The following is a 19,892-nucleotide window of genomic DNA, read 5'->3' as shown; positions in this document are numbered from 1 at the left end:
ATCGTGTTGGGGTTAGACCCCATGCCTCACCGTTGTATGTTTTCCGATTCAGTATATAAATTGGAAAAAGCCTATACCAAACCTCCTCGTTATAGGATTCTACTAATAAAAGGTCACCCGGCGTGTATATAAATCCCATGCATAAATGAACTATGTACATACCACATTTAGCACTCTGATAACGTCTCCATGGCTCAAGTGACTCCACTCGGAGCCGGCCTAACTCCAGGCGACAACCCCCACATCATTAGGCCCACAAAGCGCCCCACCATCCTCGTCCCTCTCTGCAGCCTCGTCTTCCTCATCGGCTTCGTCAGCTTCCTGGTTTTGGTCATCTATTTTATGATCACCAGGGATCCCACACTCCCCAAGTTCAAGGTCGAATCGGCCACCGTGACCCAACTCAACATAGAAGGCTCCAAGTTAACCGCCACGTGGGACTTCACTCTCCTTGCCACCAACCCTAGCCGCAAACTCGAACCCTACTACAGCCGTGTCCAGGCCGGGGTCCGCTACCAGGATGGGTACCGCGATGTTTACACCCTCGTGAAAAAGCCGTTCCCTTCGTTTGTTCTGAGCCGGAGGAACCAGACACGTGTCGGTTTGAGACTCGGAGTGTGGAGGCAACCGGGGAGGCAAGTGGCGCAGGGAATCTCCGGCGAGAGGAAGAGTGAGTTGGTGAGTTTCGGAGTCAAACTCCTGGCTAAGGTGTGGTTTGAGTACTCTAGGATATTGCCGGCGGAACGAGGTTGGCTGCTGGTCTCCTGCGATAGGGTTGATTTTGATTTTTCCGGGAAGAATGGGACCGGCGAAATGACGAGTCGGTCTGGGCAGTGCGATATTGACTACTACCCAATACTTCCCTTGGGTAGTACTATCAGTAAGGATGAGTTGGCAAATGCTATATAGCTTGAGGTCGGTTCTGACCACCAATGCATCAACGGATGTTTAATTTCTTTTTAGGTTTTAGATTCTTGTATGGCACCGGTAATTTAATTTCTTTTTATTTACTGTGGATTTGGGTCATTAAGTATGTCTTTTTTGAGTTTCTTCTATTTCAGCTTCTACCTTGAATTTTTCCAGCTGTTTCTCATGATGCATGATGAAAAATATACATTGTTTAGTTTAACAACATATATACAAAGTCTTATGACTGAGCAAAGCATGGACACATTGGTGTTAACTATATATGAGCAAGCTTATATTAACAATGACTTTCTATTTTAAAGAGTTTCTTGTTGGCGTTAGTGTTATAGTCGTGTTTAAATGACTTCATTTTAGACTTCTATCATATGATGAAATACTAAAACCATTAACTGAAGATGCATGATCCTCAAAAGTGTACATTGTCCTAACACAAAGTATAAGACCGCACCTAAGAAGATGAGTAAAAGGATCATGTTTTTTAATGTCAAAAAGCATTTATCCCTAAGCTTAAAGTTTCAAATTAATATTTTTCACCTGCCTATGTTTTTTTTTATTTTTTTGGTTCTCCCTTCAAATTCTGCACATTCAAATAAGTCCGAAGTCGGTATACACGAGTGCAACACGTAAAACAAGGCTCGCAAATCCGATGGTGATTCGATGAGCTAATGTCTGAGTTTACAACTCATCCCACAATTGTCCTACCAACGTCAAGAAAGCGGACCCTTTTAGAGCCGGTGAAAACCAACCCGAAGTTAGCTAGTCACAATTACAGCCGAACCAAGTCACAATTACAGCCGAACCAAGTTACTAACCAACCTCTAGAGCGTATTGAAATCAGCTCATCAGCCTAAATCACCCGCCAATATTGCTGCAAGAAAATGACACCAAGGCAAACTTCACTGCATAAAGTTTATTTTCGGTCTCATTTCTTCTACAAAAGCTAGAACTAAGCAATTAGAGAGCTTGAGAGGAACCCATTAATCCCAAACCAACAAAGGTACAGAATTGGGTGATTTGGGTCCCTTTTGCAATCAACAATGCGCCGAGAAGAGAAGCGACGCAAGTTCAATGAGGCTGTCCTCAACACGCTTTATCCTCCTCCTTCTCCTCCATCACCACCAGTACTCTCTCTCTCTCTCTCTCTCTCGGTTTCTCCGACTCCTAACTTCTCTCAACTTCTAATTCTGAAAACAATTGCTTACAGCCCAAAGATGAGGACGTAGACTTGAACATTTTACGTCAAGACTTTGAACTAGAAAGTGGGTCTTCAGCTACTAGCGGTGATGAGGATGGTAATGGCGAAAGTGAGACTCAGAAGCTTACGAGGGCTCAGCGGAAGAGACTCCGGAAGAAGAAGCTTAAGGAAGACGCTTCTCGACGCAGGCAAATCATAGGGCCTCTTTTGCCTTCGACAGTCGGTGAAGGTGAAAATTGCACTCCAGATGTTCGACGAAATGCCTCTGAGGAACCAAGTGAGATGATCATCTTGTCTTTACACTGTTAGCTGTGTTTATTAGATTTTGGTTTCTGGGTTTGAAAAATTTAAGAGTTTAGAATGCATTTGTGTAGGTGATCAGCCACCTCAATCTGGTTGCAGTAATCAGAAGAACAAGGTGAAGCAAAGGAGGAAGGCGAAGAAGCTAGCCAAGGAAGGAGAGCAACATTGATGTATTTCGATTTGACTAACCGGTAAAGGCTGTGATTTGGCTTGTTGAATGGTTAGGGTTAATTTACATCGAGGGTTCCATTTTATTTTCTATATTGAGCACAAATTTTTTAGCATTGCTTCCATCTTTGCTCACCAAAACACATCATTACAATGAATAATGCGGGGTGAAAATATACAGATGAACACATTACTACTGTGTATATGGTATGAACATACTTGCTTCAGTTGGTTTTGTAGGAGCTGCCAATGTTACTCGGCCTAATTAAGTGCACACCGGGGTAAATATCATACATTTTACTTACATGAAAGTTTTAACAGTGCACTATAAAATGGATAGGGTAAATGGATAAGATAATTTCTTGATATTAAATAAAGAATCAATATCCCTCTGCATATTGCCATAAGCGTCCTCCTGCTACTCAAAGCAATAGTGGTTCAGAATCGTCAGGAGCCTCGTGCATATTGTAACTTGGACCCTGAGGATCCGGTTTTCCTAGATCAAGAATACAGAAAGAAAAATAAGTTAAATCCTCTGCATATTTTCTATCATACAAAAATCTCAGAATAAAGCAGAAGATTAAAGCTGCCTATTACCTATCAGCCTGAAAATCAAGTCATTTATTATTGCATTGTCTCAGATGAACCATCAAGTTAACCTAACATCTATTCCAGGCTAGTTTACAGGTGAGGAAGATGGTCACAGCAATATAGGAAGTTATGATAATCCAATGTAACCAAAAAAAAAGGTTATGATAATCCAAGCAAATTAAAGAGAAGTTAGGTAAGGTAGCTCTGAGAGTCATGTGACAGTAACAACTCTCATGAAGCCGTGATCAGAAATTAAAAAATGGTGTTCAACAGTTCAAGTAGATGGTATAAATCTCTAGTCATTGTATTTAATGATTTAAATGACATTATGGTTCATCCAGATCTATCACAACTCACAAAGTCCGCTATCTAACCCCTAAGAAGTCCCCATATTTTAGTCCCTTTCAAAAGGCACCAAGGACCATGATTTAGTCAAATATCAGTCAAGAGGGGACAGTGACTAATTGTTAGATACTATTCCAAAATAATGGTGAAGCACATAATGCTCCCATCATCAAGTGCTTATTATAAAGTTGGATATCATCCTCCAATCATAAACAAGATTTAAGATTTATGCCCCTAAGAAAGCTACAAGATATTAAATTAAACAAGTACTTGCACTACAAAAGCCCAAAAGAGGGAATTAAAGCAAAAGCAAAAAAGCACATGTCCAAAGCATAAAGGCCAAACCAAACTTTTTCATGTAATGTACCTTTCTATGTGACCATGATAAAATCAAACGACTCTTACGACACCACCGGATAGTTAAACGGCAATGGCTGGAGTGACGAATCCACTGCGCTCGGGTGCACGAACCCATATTTACGAAGCACCTGATTATCGGCGAAGTTCAACGCCTTTTGCATGCCGTCCCAGCAAGACTCCCCGGAATACATCTGATTGTGGTCCCCACTGCAGGGCTGGCATCCGGTGAAGTGCGTGACGAACGGTCTCCTCCAGCTGCCCACCCCGTACCCAGACCCCGCGTCCTTCAAAAACTTCTCCCTAAACGCACCGTATTGCTCGCTCACCTTCTCCGCGTGTCGCCTCCTCAGCCGCGCCACGTCCTCGTCCCCTTCCCGCTTCTCTATCTCCGTGTACTTCTCGGTGATGTTATCCAGGGTGCCGACTATTTCGGTCCAATACCCTTCGAAATAGTAATCGCTCTCTAAGTAAATCCTGTCCGCCCATTTCTCGTTCTCTTTGTAAATCAGGTACGCCAGGCCCGTCTGATCGTCCGACTCCGGGAACGCCTTGTCCTTGAACGTCGCCCGGAGCGTCTCCCCCCACTTCTCGTAGTCCGGCGTCTGCGGGCCCATTCCGGCCCAGGCCTCGAGGAAGTCCATGGACCACTGGCAGTTCCTGATCAGAAACACGCCGGCGTTTAACCCCGTCCAGCTGTGGGTGTCCAGAATCAAGTGGGCCCAGCCGTGAACGATGAGGTTGTGGCTCCTGTACTTCTCTAACGGTAGCTTGAACTCCATGTCGGTGAACAACGCGTCCGAGTCGACCCACCAGATCCACTCGGCCTCCGGGTGGGCCACCATGGCGGCCCGGATGACCGGAATCTTGGCCCAGTAGCTCTTCATTTCCGGGTGAAGGAACGCGTTGTTGTAGAACAAGTCGTGGCCGTGTATTCTGCAGTAGTCCACTTTGTTCTTGAAGAATCTCAGCAGCAAATGATCGCCGATAGGATTCTTACACGGGGACGGCTGCGATCCCGTCACCATGAGAATCCGTTCGGCTGCTCCGGCGCCGAATGAAGGATGATGCAGTAGCCACTGGCTCCGCTTCTCGTCCCAGTTTTTAACCGGGTTGCCAATAGAGTAGGTCAGCTCCGGGTCGTCGTAGAAGGTCCGGTCGGGCGGGTCGGACTGTAGATTCGGACCCGGGTCGTAATGACGAACCGAATTGGACCGGGGCGGAGTGACGGTACGCCCGAAATTGGGGGCGGAAGTGGAGTTGGGGTGTATGAAGGACCATATAGTGATGAGGAGTAAAAGAGCGAGAAATGCGCCGCCGAGGAAGAGAAGGCCGTCGGTGAGCCATGAGGAGGCTTTGGCTCGTAAAGAGGGCTTCGACATTGGTTGGGGGTGAGAGGAGGGCTCGGGGGAGACCATGGTTAAATAGTAGTGGTGGAGGGTCTGTGACAGATAAGGCTAACAGCGATGTTTGGCGGTCATGGATGGAAATGTTCTTGGAGGTTCTCAGTTTTTGGTCTGGTAGATATTTTAGCAGAGAATTTAAGTAGAGACTAGAGACTAGTGAAGAGGGAGCGAGGAGACAACAGTACTGGTGCGATTAAAGGGGTAGGGGATGCTGAGTTGCACTGCGGTGTCTGTGCGAAGCGCGTGATCGACGGCAGGGAAGGGTCCTACGATGTCTGGCTTCTTACCGAAGAGACACGTGGGTGTGAGATTATGAATCGACAGTAAAACCGACATTAAGTTAGGGTAATGGGATTTTTCCGAGTCATGGAAATTAAATTTATTTTACCTTAGACTTCGTTTGGTTCACGGAAATAAAAGTGATTCTTTTTTCTTTCTTATGAGAAGGGAAATGAAATTTTCCAACAACTTTCCATTCCGATGTTTGGTAACGTAAGGAATGTTATCAGGAAAGTCGTTAAAAATTTTGTAAATAATGTAATAAAATAATATGTTGTGAGTAATAAGTGTAAGGAAATAAGGGGGGAAGTGATTCCTTTGCGATTTCAAATGAACCATTTTCCCCCTTATTTTTCTTTCCTTCAGAAAATGATTTCCTTTCATTTTGCATCCCAAACGCAAGAAAAGAACAAATTTCATTTCCGCGAACCAAACGTGGCCTTAATGGAAAGCTACAGTAGAGCTGTAGGAGATGGGTGTAAGGGCATTACGGTTATTTCAAAGGGGCAATAAGGGTTAAATGGCTATGCTATCCTGAACGGTAAGAAATTTGTTCTTCCTTACTATTTGTGCAAAAAATGACAATAAACTGCATATCTTCTTCAAATATAAGGACAGATCAATGACCATGCACATGGATGCAGCCACAGTTGTATGAGTATGGTTTGTTCCATGATACCTTTGTCGGATGCATGTAAAATCTATTTTCGACATCATTTGATATCGATCATCTTTTCATTACATGTATTGTCGTAGTCGGTTTTATATAATTCAATTCTCTAAAACATTACTACTAATTGGGAATGTTTAGTCAACCAACCGCATTGAACACAGACAATTTTCCGAACAATTAGGATTTCATCATAAACCGATGATGGTTAGTCAGTCGTAGGAGTGTTGTTCTATTTGCTTACTAGGGTTACTGTAACTCTTATAGTAATTTTGTTAGATGGTACTAAAGCATTGTCATCCTTCTGTAATGTTTTAAAATGCATTAGTATTTTAGTAAGGAAAAACAGCAAGGCGCTACTAAACAATAATGGGTGTTACCAATATTCTTATTACAAGTATACAATGTTGCAGATAAAAACAGAAGAGCACAGAGATACCACTACCATCAGAAGATTCAGAAGATAATGACTTGCCGCATATGGTTTCTTAAATTGCACCCATACATAGATTAATCCAGTTTTATGGTATATTTTTATCAAGAACCAATGAGCCCTAGTCTAGACTTCAACAATGACATAGATATTCAACTTGAGACAGTATTCATGTGTGTTTTCCTATTGTCAGGAGTTTTCTAATTTAGCAGCATTTCCAATTCATAATATATTGTAGGCTCTGTTGGTCCACTCTTAAGAATCTAAGCATCATTTTAATACAAGTTCAGGATTTTGAACTTGTATGATAGCTTGATTAGGGATACAAAGCTGCTACCAAGCATTCCTTGCTTTACAAAAATCCAAACAGATAAGATCCTTTTGCTCAATCCACTACAACATCTGTTCAGATCCTAAAGCTGAATTTCATCAATAATGTGATTTTCTTCGTCAGATTGTGAAACAATGTAATTTACGACTGAAAAAAATAGTCACAATAATATTCTACTTTTATTTTTTTTTCCTTTTACTCATGAATGTGTCATTGTCAATTTTTAGTTTTTTACCATATGATCAAAAACATGTTCACTGAAAATGATGACGTTTAGTTAGAATATTTATGCATACTCATAAGTTCATATAGATCAAGAGAATGCAATTGCTAACATTTTTGAGTGAGGGTGAAAAGGGAAATGTAGCAACTAAACAACATTACACAAACTTGTACGTACTTAGTTCTCTAAATCACGTCTCAGTCGAATAAGAAATACTCACATGTACCGAGTATACGAATCTCTCGAATATTTTGATCATATGCTAGTCACATGTTGCACTAGATGTGAGAGATCAGTAGCAATCCAACGAACACATGTAAGAAATTACTCGTAATTAGAAGTCCCACCATTTAGGCAAATCGGAAATATCTGAGGAGTTCAAATCCGATTGAATAGCTGAGTTTCGGCCTATCGTAGAAGGTGGGACGGGTGGGTTTGTATATGTTGCCTATTGTGCCAGCGATCATGATAAAAGCGAAGAATAGTAGGGCACAAAGTTCTTCAAGCCCATCAACAATGCGTTGGCAGGCTTTGCTTCAACGACTTGGAGGAGTAGTGGTATTAGGTGTCTGAGGAGGAGTGGTTTCAGTTTGGGATATGCGATAAGATTAGCTGTGTTTTAAGGCAGTGAAAGTCGTCTGAAATTGGTATTGAAAGCAGATATTAAGGAAAAACTGAGATTTGTTTCTAAAAGCAGGGAAGATAAATATGGTGGTGTAATTATTGTAGTGATTTTGATGATCTGGGGGTGTTTATTACTCTTTAGAAACGGTAGAAGGGGACAGTGAATTGGGTTTTCAATCTGGATTTTGGGTTTTGTTGACAAACCCGGCCGAATCAGTGAACAAATAATTATTAATTGAAATTTCAAAGTATCCGATCAATTAAAAAAAAAAATAGAATTATATAATAATTATTAAATTAAATGAAATGGAGTCGGGTCAATAAAGTAGAATTATATACTAATTATTAAATGAAATGGAAATCTCGAAGTGTCTGTCATTAATATATTATTAAATGCGGCATAATTGAACAGCAAGCTTTCATAGCTCAGTTGGTTAGAGCACCCGTTTAGTAAGCGGGAGGTCCTGAGTTCAACTCTCAGTGAAAGCATTTTTTTTCCCCCTTTTTTTGTCCTAAACCTAATGAGATACATTTTTCTTACATTCTTCTAAGCCTAATCAGTGTTCCTCCTGTTTTTTTCTGAGCCTAATCGGATACATTTCCTCCATTCCTCCTTTTAAATAGCCTAATTGATATATTTCCTTCCATTACTCTATTCACTTGGACAGAAGAGATGTGAGCCTAATCAAAATTTCCTTCCATTACTCTTGTTTTTTTTTTTTTTTTTTTTTTTTTTTTTTTGAGTCTACTTAGATATATTTCCTTCCATTCCTCTATTCACTGGGCCAGAAGTTTGTCAAAGTGAAAAACTGCATTTTGTTGGAAAGAATTGAAACACTGGATTTTGATACCAACACAAAATCCTTATTTACACAAACAGCATGAGCTTCTCTACGATGTCCAGAAACTCCAGCTAAATATTGCAAGACAATTTTTCACACTTGAGTCTCTGACTAACCTTTTTACTTTTCTTTTTTGTTCTTTTTACCCCCCTGAACCAAGCCCAGTAGTGCTGGGCTTGATTTTACAGTCACAATGGCGAAAAGGAAAAACATATCTACACCACCACCTATCCATGAAATGACAAACAAAGACCACAAACACTAGATTGCTATCTTCCTAGTTCACTAGTTCAGCAACCTTCTAAATCGCGCCACTTCAAGTAAACAAGCCCTGCACGGTAATGAGTGTATGCGCCTGCGACTACCAGTACGTGAAACAGTTGGTGGCTGTGCCCTGCAATGTCGAATTTCCCAGGCATCCATCGTTCTGGAATCCTCGTTGCATAAACCAGTGCCCCAACCCCATAGAAGAGCCCCATGAGAATCTCATAGCCAGTTGTGTGGAGTGCCTCGGGTTGGTCCGAAAACAAGATAACCTTGTGGAGGATAGGTAGAATGCCTGACAAGCCCATGCCGAAGAAAAGAGATGCACGAACACTACGGTACTGAGGAGTTTGAAAGACGGGTAAGAGGGAAACCAAGACTGAGGCAATTCCCAAGATGGTTATGAACCCCAAGTAAAGGGTGCAGAAGAAAGGGTTGCACATGAAGGAGTAGTAGACAAGAGGGTAAAATGAGGTGGATATGAGGGCTGCAATTCCAGCATAGTCCAGCCTGAGCATGATATATGACATTCGCTCAGAGTGACAAGAGAGAAGATGGCAAGCGCTACTGGCCAGCAAGCAAAACATTGCTCCTCCCAAGAAAGCAAAAAATGGCCACCGTGTGATTGGTCTCAACACCAATGGTGCTATTATGTTTGCTAAATCTTCCTTCATGCTATGCTGCATTAAGCACAAAACAATAATAAACAAGGGCTATTAATTCATTGCATTAAGTACCTTAGTCAAATAAGAAAATAATAGGAACACATCCAGAACAAGATATAACTGACATTTGTCTCAACTACAAAGTGATATATGCTGTAAGTTCGAGCCCACCCTCTTAAAAGGAAAACTAAAATATAAACTTAAATAGCCAAACTGTTAAGAAAAATCATTTTTCGCTACCCTTATTAAGAACCACTGGAGAGATAAAAATAACAACTCTAAGCATATTGTGGCTTTTCAAGCACATATGAGCCTTCATGAAGAGCACACCAGGATATGTGTATATATGGACATCAAGGGGGTAAATATATAAATACCATAAGAGTACAAAATAAGAATTGAAATACTCATATTGACTTGCAGAAGAAAATGTAATAGTAAAATGTTCATGAAGGATGCAAGACACTATTTATGATAAGCTACTCAAAACAAAATCATCCCATTTCTAACAAAAGGATATTGAATGACAATAAATGGTCTAACTCTTTTCTTCATAAAATTCAATTTTCTCCCCTAAACAAGTATTTCAACTTCAAGTGATTCCATTACTTCGACTTTAGAGTAATTCCAATGACACTACCAAGCCACACTGGTAATATTCATATAATACAAAATTTTCATTTTCTCTAAGGCTTTAGAGACAGAGCATTTACCAGAACACAAACATCAGTGTGGTTGCCGTGGGAGAACCTCTGAGGCAAACAATTATTCAGAAGTTCCATAACATGCCAACCAGAGAGTGAGGGAAGAAGATCCATTGAAGGCAATGAAGTCCTTAACTCCTCCCTGAGTTTGTTCAGATCAGGCATGTTGGGTAATGACGGGAGGCATGTCATGAGTTCTTCACGCAACTTGTGAAGATCAGCATTTTTCAGCACATCTGGTAGGACATGAAGATCAACGACCTCTGGAACCTTCATTGCAGTGTATATGGTCAGGGCAAGAAAAAGGAAGAACCCGATCAAATGCCTGGAGATATAATAGTCTGTTATAAAGAAAAGATTTTCCAAAAATTGAAGTTCATGTCCTTTGAGTCCTGAATTTCATACAGCAGCGAAACACATACAAAAATAAAGATGAACTGAACCTAACTTCAGATAAGAGACAAGCTTCCGCATCACATAGCTTCAGCTAAACTCTATTAACCCAAAATAATATACTTCTTAGTTCAAGGTTCTTGAAGAAAATTCAGAAGTGATGAAAATACTGTAAACAGTGTCCATTTCTGATTTGCAGAAATTATTTCTCTTTCAAAACAGTCACAAAACTTTCTTTACCAGAATTGGAAAAAGTTTAGAAACAGTTTCAAATAAGCACCAAAGCTATAACTTCATCTGATATCAACAGACTAACCAGTTTAAAAAATCACGTAAACTCATGTATGCCAAACATTTCCTACTACTATATATTGAAATTAATAACCATATACATGATTGAGCCTTACGTCCAAACGTTCAGCGTCTCATTGTGGATGGTGAACATACTGAGCAAGACCTGCTTCAATGGCCACTCACAGCGGTAATGACCCACGATATACTCATTGTCCCTTAAATAGTGGGGCAAAGAGTGGTACTCAACCAGCTGATACTTCACCTTCTTCCACAGACGCTTTCCTTTACCTTCCTTTGATGCACATGCCTGAGTATTATCCATTGCATCAGCAACCAGTTTCGCATCCTCAAAGCTTTGTTCTTCACTGCCCATTCTCTGTTCAACCCAAATCACACAATGTTCAGCTCAAATCAAACAAATGAAACTCAACTAATTAATAAACTAATTAATAGACCAAGAATCGAATCCATCTTTAAAAATCACTGATCTTTCATTGCAAGCAACTTAAGAAAATCTTAAATTGCCCCATTTTCTGTTCAAACCAAATCTCACACCATGCGATACTATACAAATCAAAATGCAATCTTCAGTTGCCATATTGAACTAAGAAACCAAGAAAGCAAACCAGATCTTAAAGCATTGATCTTTTAATGTATGCAACTTTAAAAAATCCAAAATCCAACCAAATTAGCCTAAGAATATCAAGATTCGATCTTTCAAGTATTGCAGAGAACCCAACAACAAAAAGAACATATTCTCTGTCCTTATTCTCTGCTACATTTTCATGTAAACTATAACGGAAACTAATAACAATAATGACGGGAAATTTAAGCTTAACAAGTAGAACCCAGATGAGAAAACCAACCTCAATTCTGAAGAATCAACAGCTGAGAACAAAGCCAAGCCCCCAGAAGGAGAATCTTCTTCCCCCCCCAGATCGCTTTTAGCACGTTTTATACCAATAATGCGGCGGTGAGTTCAGAAACGAGAGAATTGTCCTTAGGAGTAAATCTGAAACCAAATGTTGGATTATAAGAACACAAAAAGAAGCCAAATGGGAAAAATTTAACGGACAAGACGACGACAAAGTCAGGGGTACAGTTGGTGAATCGGAGAGAGAAAGAAAGAAAGAAAGATTGGAGCTTTGACGTGGTGAGAATGTGAGATTATTCGTAGGGGAGATGCGGAGATGCCAATGGACGTTGATGGGGTTCGCAAGTTTGGCACGTTTTGTGGCCTAAAAGATTTGGGGAGATATTTTTCAAGCGGTGGCGGTCTGTGAACTACGTGACAATGTCATGTCGACATTGTGCAAGGAAAAGAGCACGCCAATGAGTTTTACATAAAGGATACGTGTAGGTACGTTTAAACACTTTAAATTCTTGTATCGTTTAAAGTCTTTTTCTTTTGGCTGATGTAATTTCGAAGTCTCGAACGGAACTTATCGATCGGACATTAAATTATTGAAACTTCATCGTCATTTTTATTAACATGATCTCTTAATCTGTTCAAGTTACTGATTGTATTGTCATTTTATAATTCATTCTAATTTGATAAAATTATGTGAAAATCGTGGATTGAACATAGTGAGACTCCTTTCAACGTAAATAGAATAATAAGATGTTTTATTGATAACAGGTTGCTCAACCAAATGATGTTTCATATGCTGTTCTCCACTAGCAACAAGAAGGATTTAAGCATGGAGTTAAAACTCAAACATCTTAGCCTCATACAATGACAAATCAACTTTCAACTTCCTAAGAACAAATTAGCTCAATCCAATGACAACTTAACTTTACATACATAGAGTTGAACTACAACTATAGTCGATGCATTACTACTATGTGGAGTTATGAGTTGATAATGTTTGTGTGTGTGTGTGTTAAAATAAAATATTCTTGCCTACCTACTCTACTTTGCTATAACGATAAATTCATTTATCACTGCATAAAGTTAGTTAATCTAATGTATCGATGCAATTAAGGTATTGCTAATTTCTCCTCATATAAAAATAGTCAATACTTATCCACATCATTTTAGTTCTGCAAAGTTTAAAGATGAATATTTCATCATTCAATTCGCATTTATATATACACACACATGCACGCACACGTAATATGATTTCAATAAATTTGGAGCAAAGTCTAGTATCCTATATAAAGGTTGATCGAAGTTCAAAGTTTGAGCCGCGAACCTCATTTAAAAAACTCAAATTATCTTCACTAAGTAAATATGACGTTTAGACAGCGGCGCACCTGAAAATCTGGACCGCATATGGGCTCGAGTTTAAATTTTGGTCATTTTGGGATTAACATGGCCTCATGGTTGTTTGGTTCTTTTGTTTTGGTGGAAGATTGCCTCTCTTTTAAAGTATGCTTTTGCGTTCAATATGTATGATTAGTGGTATTAATGATTATATTGATGGAAGATTACATTATGCTCAACACACTATTTTGCGTGGAATATCCATAATCTAGTCATATTGTCGATTTTTTTTTTTTTAATATTCAGCTTACATATGATGTTCTTCTCGATGTGCTCTTACACCTAGTTAAATTCTTAATTACTAAATTTATTTTCCGGTGTCTTGTTATTCCTAATATTATTCTCCTCAATTTTGATTTTGATTTAGTTCCTACAACTACCGCCTACCGGTACTGTCATGAGTGTCGTTCTTTTCTTGGGGAAAAAAAGTAATTATGACATCTAAAATATGAAAGAAAACAAATCTGAAGTGGCCCTAAAACCTAGGCCCAAATTCTAAACAACTGCTACCCAAGAAGAATTGGGTTTCTCAGCTTTGGGTTTCTTGGAAGTTAGAATTTCATTTTTCTTTTTCTTTTGAATTTGGGCCAGTCTAACATGCTCACTCTGCATCATTCTGTAGCAGCTGCAGCTTATACTACCCAAAATGCGGTTGTATAGAACAGTACCAAACTTTGTGGAATTGGTATCATGCTCTTTTGGGATTTATATATGAACAGACCCTATTGAATTACAGCATGTACTCTGTATCTTGAACTCTTTATCTATTTACATTCCCACGTTTTGATAGAATCTGGTCATTCAATTGTTGACCCTGAGTAGGTTGGATCCCCCTATGAGACCCATGTTGGACCAAATATTATATTTCATGTCTATAATCTTTATCTGGTCATTGGTCTACCTTTGTTAATAGAAAAGGTTATTTCACCATCCAAACACGTTTGCTATAACAGAAGTTGGTGAAACCTCAATAGGGAAGTGTTATTTCACCATCCAAAACACGTTTGACAACACGAGCCTTTATTATGAGTCAGCCTAACTCCTCAAATTGTTTGGTAAGGGCTTTGACATGTTTGGGAAGAAAAAGTGAAGAGAGAAATCAGTTACAATATCACTAACCAATCCCTGGTATGGTATAAGTTGAATTCAATGGAAAACATAATAAGCATGTTGGTATGCTTCTATGGGAAATGGATATCAAAATGAATCTTGAATAATTAATGAATTGGGAATCCGTCTACATTCACGACCAAAAGAGGAAAACGTTCATTTGGGTGAAAATGAAATTGCTTGGATTAAAATGAAAATTTGACGTTTTTGTTTGATGCATATAAACGTGATAGAGCAAAATTCAAATCGTTGGTTGGACCTTCACCTAAGTTAATACTCATTAATGATTGAGACAATCACTAATAACTGTAACCTTATAATACCAGATTAGAGGATAAGGATAAAATTAAATTCTCTTCATAAACGGTAATGTAATTACATTTCGGTAGACTAAAACGTTAAATCTTTGGTCTAGCATAATTCTAACATAATTCTTCACATTTCCTCATCATCACTTTGACAAACTCCGAAGACTTTTGTAACCTAATAATCTGTTTGTTAAAGTGGTCGTATAATTTGCACATTTTTTTCCATAATATCACACGATGCAGAATTGTAGATATGAACTTTGATTCCCGTTGGGTCCCCCTCCCCGCATCTTCTCTCCTCTATAGACGCAACCACCCTGCTCTTGCAGATCTCACACGTCTGCAAAAATAGACACACTCCATAATAATTCGCTCTCTCAGTTCAGTTCGTACACCACCACCTTATACGCAATCCCTCTTCCAACACTATATATAACCCCCTCCAACCTTCCCCATCTCCGTCTTCATTTTTTTCCACTCTAGCTTCTCACACCCTTGTATTATTCGATCACTTTGGTTTCTGGGTCAGTCGCCATTGGGCGAGGTCTGGTTCAGTTTGTCACATCCCACTGCTCTCTTCCGATTCTTGACGTGCGTCGGTCGGTGAACGTGAAAACCCTCAGAGCTCCTTATTTATTGAGAGCCAAGTAAAGGACCTTCCCTAAAACTAGGGACCGCTCTCCCACCCAAAACCCTATTCACCACGTCACTTCTGAGATCAACCCAAACCCCATCTCTCATTAATAAAACCATAAACCCCCAACGAAAAACGGTTCCAAATCCGTTTCACTAGCTAGCTTGGGATCTCGGACGGGTCGTGTTTGTGGCGAAATGGGCAACTGTCAGGCGGCGGAGGCGGCGACGGTGATCATTCACCACCCGGCCAACAACAAGGTCGAGAGGATTTACTGGTCGGTGAGCGCTCACGAGATCATGACGTCGAATCCGGGGAACTACGTGGCGCTTGTGGTGACGTCGCCGACGTTGAAGACCGAGAATGGCGCGCCGGTTAAGCAGCTCAAGCTTCTCAGGCCGGACGACACTTTGCTTATCGGACAGGTTTACCGGCTCATCAGTTTCGAAGGTAAATTCATTGGATCGTCGGTTTCTCATTTTACGTTGGAGTTTTGGTTTTTAACGACGGATTTTGTGGGATATGCAGATGTGTTGAAGGAGTTTGCTGCTAAAAAGTCTGTGAAGCTGGGGAGGTTGCTGAGGGATAGCGGTGGTCTTGGCCTGGAACTGAAGAAAAAAGACTTGGATGGTCCGAATCCGAATTCGAAGTCCGCCGACCGCAATTCTACCAAGGTAATATGATGATCACAACCCTATCCCAATCATGATACTACTTTTACAAATTTATACTGATAGTCACAAAAATATGTTTAATAATTTGGTCACCTAGGTGAATAAAATAAAACATTATATTCCTCGAAGCTTTTTGTAGATCAGAGGATTCTAGTAGAGCTTTGGATGAAAATTTTCATATCATTCGACCCACATAATGTGTAGCACTATTCTTGTATAATCATTATCATCACTTAAACCATATCTCTCCATTAATCATGGTAAATTTGATGGTCATCTTTCCATTAATCATTGTATAAGTTGTGGGTTAGTTTTGTCCTTCAAATGGATGTGATTGCTTGAATATGGAGCTCGGATACCAAGCACTTTGTAAGACTTTGGTTTTGTTCTTTGGTAGTGGGGGTATGCATACATTAATCTATATTGGTGTCATTTCATTTCCTAAGAGCATAGGAGCCTATAGACCATAGAGATAAGGGACAGGGTATCTTATTTTGATTTGTCCCTTCAACTGATTGAAGCCTCTTGAAGACAAATATATTCCGTAATCATAAAGTTCATTTGGATTATTCAGAATTTAAGACAAATGTAGATGAAATGTTTCATAAAGTAAAAGGGGGTAGATATGTATGTGCAGAGGTCAGAGATGGATGATTTTTCCCCCGAGTGATGGTGAATTGAATAACATATCTGCCTGTGATTCCGAAGAATCAGAACTTTACTTTAACCCACAGATCTCGAGGCATCTGGGTTTTTTAAAGTTTACACGTTTAGTTTTGTCAGCAAATTTCTTAGGTTAAAAGACTGTAGGGCTTTGGGCATTTGGCTTTCTTATGTAAGAATCTTCACCCTAGTCAGAAGTTTCCAGTATGAAAAACTGTCGGCCTTTCGGCATTTGGCTTGTAGCTTCACAGCATTGGCTTGTAGGCCTTTTAAATTTGGAAGCTTAAGTGAGTTTCTGCAACCAAAATTATTTAAGAAAAATATGAGGCACTATTATATATGAGCCTTACAAACACATGTTATGAAAAGTAAATTTTCTTATGGATGAGAAAAGTTATTCCTTATCCAAATTTGCCATTGTTGCCATATTTGACCCAAAAAGCAATGGTGGCCACTATGGATGATGACTAATTAACCATGTAGGCGATGTACTGTTGGTAGATTAGTCAATAAGAAGAATCTGATTGCATAGTCTCAGCTTTAGAGATAAATGTTCTTAATTACGCAAGCATTAGAGTTATAAGTATGTCGTCCTTATCGTAAGGGTACATTAGTGAATTGAAGCCTTCCAAGATGTCTACTTATGATATATTACTGGTGGATTAGAGTTCACTTTGCTTTTACCAATATTATCTTGAACTCCTAACATAGAGTTTTGTTCAAAAAAAAAAAAAAAAAAAAAAACACTATGATCTGAGTAAGTGAGTATGCTTTTCTTAAAAGACATGTCTTTAATACTTGCGCTAGACGTGTCCGATAAACAGCTTGGTTGGGTTAGTGCTTCAATTCATTAAGCTATAGCTTGCTTAAATCCATATACAAATTAATGAGATATAGAAAGATCTCTGTCTTTAACAAAGACAGAGTACTTACCCTATTGATTGCTTTCCATTTTGAATATTAATTAAGCATGCATGAATTGTCATTGTCTCATGGTGAGTGTGTACGTGTAAAGTGTGATATACATGCATGCTTACCACCATGAATTTCCTTTATCTTAGATTTTGTTATCTTTTCTTGGGTTGCAGATGGAGCATGAGGCTCACCGTGTCGGAAGCAGCAGTAGTGGTGGTTGTGGTGGTGGCAGCAGCAGAGGTATGGCGAGGAATCATGGTGGTGGGGGGCAGTGGAGGCCAGCTTTGCAGAGCATTGCAGAACTTGGGACTTGAACATATGTACATGGTGCACTACTAGTACTCGGGCACACCAGTCACCATTCCCACCACAGCTCAGAGTCTCAGAGATCCCTAGCTTTCTGTCATTCTCCCGCGAATAAAAACAAGCAGCTAGCATGCAGCTTCAGCTCCTTTCACTCTTTTCCATACGCGCGTTTCTTAATCGATCTCTTCTTTCTTTCTTTCTTTCCTTCTTGGATTGGTGCATGTTATTAGATAGACCTCCGTAGCTAGGTATGAACGTCACTGAACTTGGACACGTATGTATACTTCTAACCCCTCTTCTTTTAATTGTGATCAGCTGCAACCTAGCTATCTATCTTGCCCAAGTGATGCCTTCTCTTACTTAACTAATTAATTTGAACTTTTATGGCTGTTCTTGTATAAAAAGGAAATTATTTTTCAAACAAGCATGTAGATTTTTGTTAAACGGATAGTGCTTCATGTAACTGGATTTGAAAGCACTTAATTTCAAGGAAAGCACCCGAATCCGCTTCTACAAACTAAGAACAAAACAACAATATTGTTTGTTTTTGACTTTTCGCCAAACGCTATCAAAAACACTTCAAAGTACTTAAACGCTTTCAACAATTCTAAAGGCCGACTCTTGGGGCTTATAGTAATTTGTATCTTGAATTGAACCCAAGAAGTTCAACAGCTTTATATTTATGTCTGTCGCTGCAGTGAACCTGTCAATCCTCACCGTACAAGTTACCAATCTGAATTAGGTGGGATGAGATTGCAGTACTTACGATCTGCACTTGGTTTATTAAGCAATTAAGTACTTTTAAAGTCTTGGCTTCATGAACTTGCACTGGCATTTACTAGCTATAGCTAGTAGCGTAGGTGAGGGAGATGTCCCCTGTATGTAACAAATGCGAGAAGCAGCTTTAACTTTTATTCATAATGTAAAAGCTGGTTCAATAACTCCGTTTACATGCCTTATGGTAACTCCGGTCATTGGGTCCAATAAATCGGGATCATGCACTGTTTCACACCTTCACATAATCCTATACCAGCATAAAAAAAAAAAAAAAAAAAAAAAAACAAAGAAGTTTGGATACAGTTTTTACCATGAAGTGCATGAACCAACTTGAAGTGGACTGGATATAATATGTCAAACGAATATGCTATATATTGAATCCTATCACATTATTTTTTGATGTTGAATATCTTATTTCACATGAAAAATTCGTAAAAGTTGATCAAAATGTATTGCATTATATAAATTGGATTGAACGGTTTATGTTTTGGATCTTAAAAACAATTAAAATTTCTAAAACGATTAAAAACAAGAAAAGGAGAATAACTTATGTACCATTGTAGTCACAATACTGACAATAGTAGTGGATTAAAAATTTTAAACTATTTACCGTGCACTTTAAAATAGATTAACCGATGGCTATAAGTGCTCAATACACTCACTTACTTTCAAAAGTTAAAATTAGGGTGCATGCATGTTCATGTGCGTTTTCTTGATTATATATATATTGATAGGTTCATAATTTCATACATTTTTATACCCTTAAATGTAGGATTCTAGGCTTAGTTCTTATCATTTTTGAGTCATTTACTTTGTGTTTGTGTTTTGTAGGTTAAATTGGAGAAAAGAAAGATTTGGAGCTTAAAGTCAAACGCAGGATTGAAAGGGTGCTTGCTATCCTGAGTGTCCAGAATTGTCTCTGCTGTGCGTCAACTTCGCGGATTAAACTGTACCTTCTCACAAGGAATTAGCAGGCGAGCCTTATACCATTGGAAAGATACGGATGTTAGCTTTCTGAGGAATTTTACGGAAGTGGATTCGCATTCTTGTGGAGCAAGTTATGATAATTTAAGTGAACCTAGTTCGGGAAGGCAGATTCTGACGGATTTTGCATATCTTTTGAGAATCTGGTTTGTGAAGCCCAAATCCATTGCTCTTAGTACTTGAATGGGATAAGACTGAACGTATCTGGTATACTTGGAGTAATTTCTTGCATTGACTTTAA

General features: G+C 39.3%; 5 protein-coding genes and 1 non-coding gene across 8 annotated transcripts; 4 read left to right on the top strand and 2 right to left on the bottom strand.

Moving 5' to 3' along the window:
- The first annotated feature begins 135 nt into the window (after window positions 1-135).
- On the top strand, window positions 136-1,158 carry LOC133727451 (NDR1/HIN1-like protein 3). The gene has a single exon (XM_062155031.1). The coding sequence runs from the start codon at window positions 190-192 to the stop codon at window positions 907-909; it is 720 nt and encodes a 239-aa protein (XP_062011015.1). The 5' UTR covers window positions 136-189; the 3' UTR covers window positions 910-1,158.
- A 558-nt stretch (window positions 1,159-1,716) lies between these two features.
- LOC133722146 (uncharacterized) lies at window positions 1,717-2,684 on the top strand. Of its 2 annotated transcripts, none has more exons than XM_062148972.1 (3): window positions 1,717-2,048; window positions 2,132-2,399; window positions 2,482-2,684. In XM_062148972.1, the coding sequence occupies exons 1-3, from the start codon at window positions 1,965-1,967 to the stop codon at window positions 2,592-2,594; spliced, it is 465 nt and encodes a 154-aa protein (XP_062004956.1). In that variant the 5' UTR covers window positions 1,717-1,964; the 3' UTR covers window positions 2,595-2,684. The 2 variants fall into 2 exon arrangements, with proteins under 2 accessions (XP_062004956.1, XP_062004961.1); XM_062148977.1 differs by having other exon boundaries at window positions 1,724-2,048; window positions 2,497-2,684.
- Window positions 2,685-3,895: 1,211 nt separating this feature from the next.
- LOC133722137 (galactomannan galactosyltransferase 1-like) lies at window positions 3,896-5,468 on the bottom strand. Its single transcript, XM_062148963.1, has one exon. It carries the CDS (start codon window positions 5,302-5,304, stop codon window positions 3,931-3,933), a length of 1,374 nt encoding a protein of 457 aa, XP_062004947.1. The 5' UTR covers window positions 5,305-5,468; the 3' UTR covers window positions 3,896-3,930.
- Window positions 5,469-8,267: 2,799 nt separating this feature from the next.
- TRNAT-AGU (transfer RNA threonine (anticodon AGU)) lies at window positions 8,268-8,341 on the top strand. Its single transcript has one exon. It is a non-coding gene; the product is annotated as a tRNA-Thr (tRNA).
- A 325-nt stretch (window positions 8,342-8,666) lies between these two features.
- LOC133722125 (heptahelical transmembrane protein 4-like) lies at window positions 8,667-12,261 on the bottom strand. Of its 2 annotated transcripts, XM_062148949.1 has the most exons (4): window positions 11,881-12,261; window positions 11,128-11,390; window positions 10,337-10,652; window positions 8,667-9,638 (listed from the first exon to the last, which is right to left on the bottom strand). In XM_062148949.1, the coding sequence occupies exons 2-4, from the start codon at window positions 11,385-11,387 to the stop codon at window positions 8,985-8,987; spliced, it is 1,230 nt and encodes a 409-aa protein (XP_062004933.1). In that variant the 5' UTR covers window positions 11,388-11,390; window positions 11,881-12,261; the 3' UTR covers window positions 8,667-8,984. The 2 variants fall into 2 exon arrangements, with proteins under 2 accessions (XP_062004933.1, XP_062004940.1); XM_062148956.1 differs by lacking the exon at window positions 11,881-12,261 and having other exon boundaries at window positions 10,337-10,597; window positions 11,128-11,267.
- A 2,761-nt stretch (window positions 12,262-15,022) lies between these two features.
- LOC133722119 (uncharacterized) lies at window positions 15,023-18,274 on the top strand. Its single transcript, XM_062148938.1, has 3 exons — window positions 15,023-15,782; window positions 15,861-16,006; window positions 17,758-18,274. Exons 1-3 carry the CDS (start codon window positions 15,530-15,532, stop codon window positions 17,896-17,898), a joined length of 540 nt encoding a protein of 179 aa, XP_062004922.1. The 5' UTR covers window positions 15,023-15,529; the 3' UTR covers window positions 17,899-18,274.
- The last annotated feature ends 1,618 nt before the right edge of the window (window positions 18,275-19,892 follow it).

The sequence above is a fragment of the Rosa rugosa genome, chromosome 1 (assembly GCF_958449725.1).
Source record: "Rosa rugosa chromosome 1, drRosRugo1.1, whole genome shotgun sequence".
Taxonomy (NCBI): Eukaryota; Viridiplantae; Streptophyta; class Magnoliopsida; order Rosales; family Rosaceae; genus Rosa; species Rosa rugosa.
Note: the sequence above shows the minus strand (reverse complement) of the source record. Positions and strands in the feature narration are given on the sequence as shown.

Excerpts from the sequence above, each read along its gene's own strand:
- LOC133722119 (XM_062148938.1), top strand. The coding sequence starts at position 15,530 with ATGGGCAACTGTCAGGCGGCGGAGGCGGCGACGGTGATCATTCACCAC. Across the intron at positions 15,783-15,860 it reads CCGGCTCATCAGTTTCGAAG|ATGTGTTGAAGGAGTTTGCT; the intron begins GTAAATTCATTG and ends TGGGATATGCAG. Across the intron at positions 16,007-17,757 it reads CCGACCGCAATTCTACCAAG|ATGGAGCATGAGGCTCACCG; the intron begins GTAATATGATGA and ends CTTGGGTTGCAG.
- LOC133722146 (XM_062148972.1), top strand. The coding sequence starts at position 1,965 with ATGCGCCGAGAAGAGAAGCGACGCAAGTTCAATGAGGCTGTCCTCAAC. Across the intron at positions 2,049-2,131 it reads CTTCTCCTCCATCACCACCA|CCCAAAGATGAGGACGTAGA; the intron begins GTACTCTCTCTC and ends AATTGCTTACAG. Across the intron at positions 2,400-2,481 it reads AAATGCCTCTGAGGAACCAA|AATGCATTTGTGTAGGTGAT; the intron begins GTGAGATGATCA and ends TTAAGAGTTTAG.
- LOC133722125 (XM_062148949.1), bottom strand. The coding sequence starts at position 11,387 with ATGGGCAGTGAAGAACAAAGCTTTGAGGATGCGAAACTGGTTGCTGAT. Across the intron at positions 10,653-11,127 it reads GAGACGCTGAACGTTTGGAC|GCATTTGATCGGGTTCTTCC; the intron begins GTAAGGCTCAAT and ends TTATATCTCCAG. Across the intron at positions 9,639-10,336 it reads ACACTGATGTTTGTGTTCTG|CATAGCATGAAGGAAGATTT; the intron begins GTAAATGCTCTG and ends TGCTTAATGCAG.
- LOC133722137 (XM_062148963.1), bottom strand. The coding sequence starts at position 5,304 with ATGGTCTCCCCCGAGCCCTCCTCTCACCCCCAACCAATGTCGAAGCCC.
- LOC133727451 (XM_062155031.1), top strand. The coding sequence starts at position 190 with ATGGCTCAAGTGACTCCACTCGGAGCCGGCCTAACTCCAGGCGACAAC.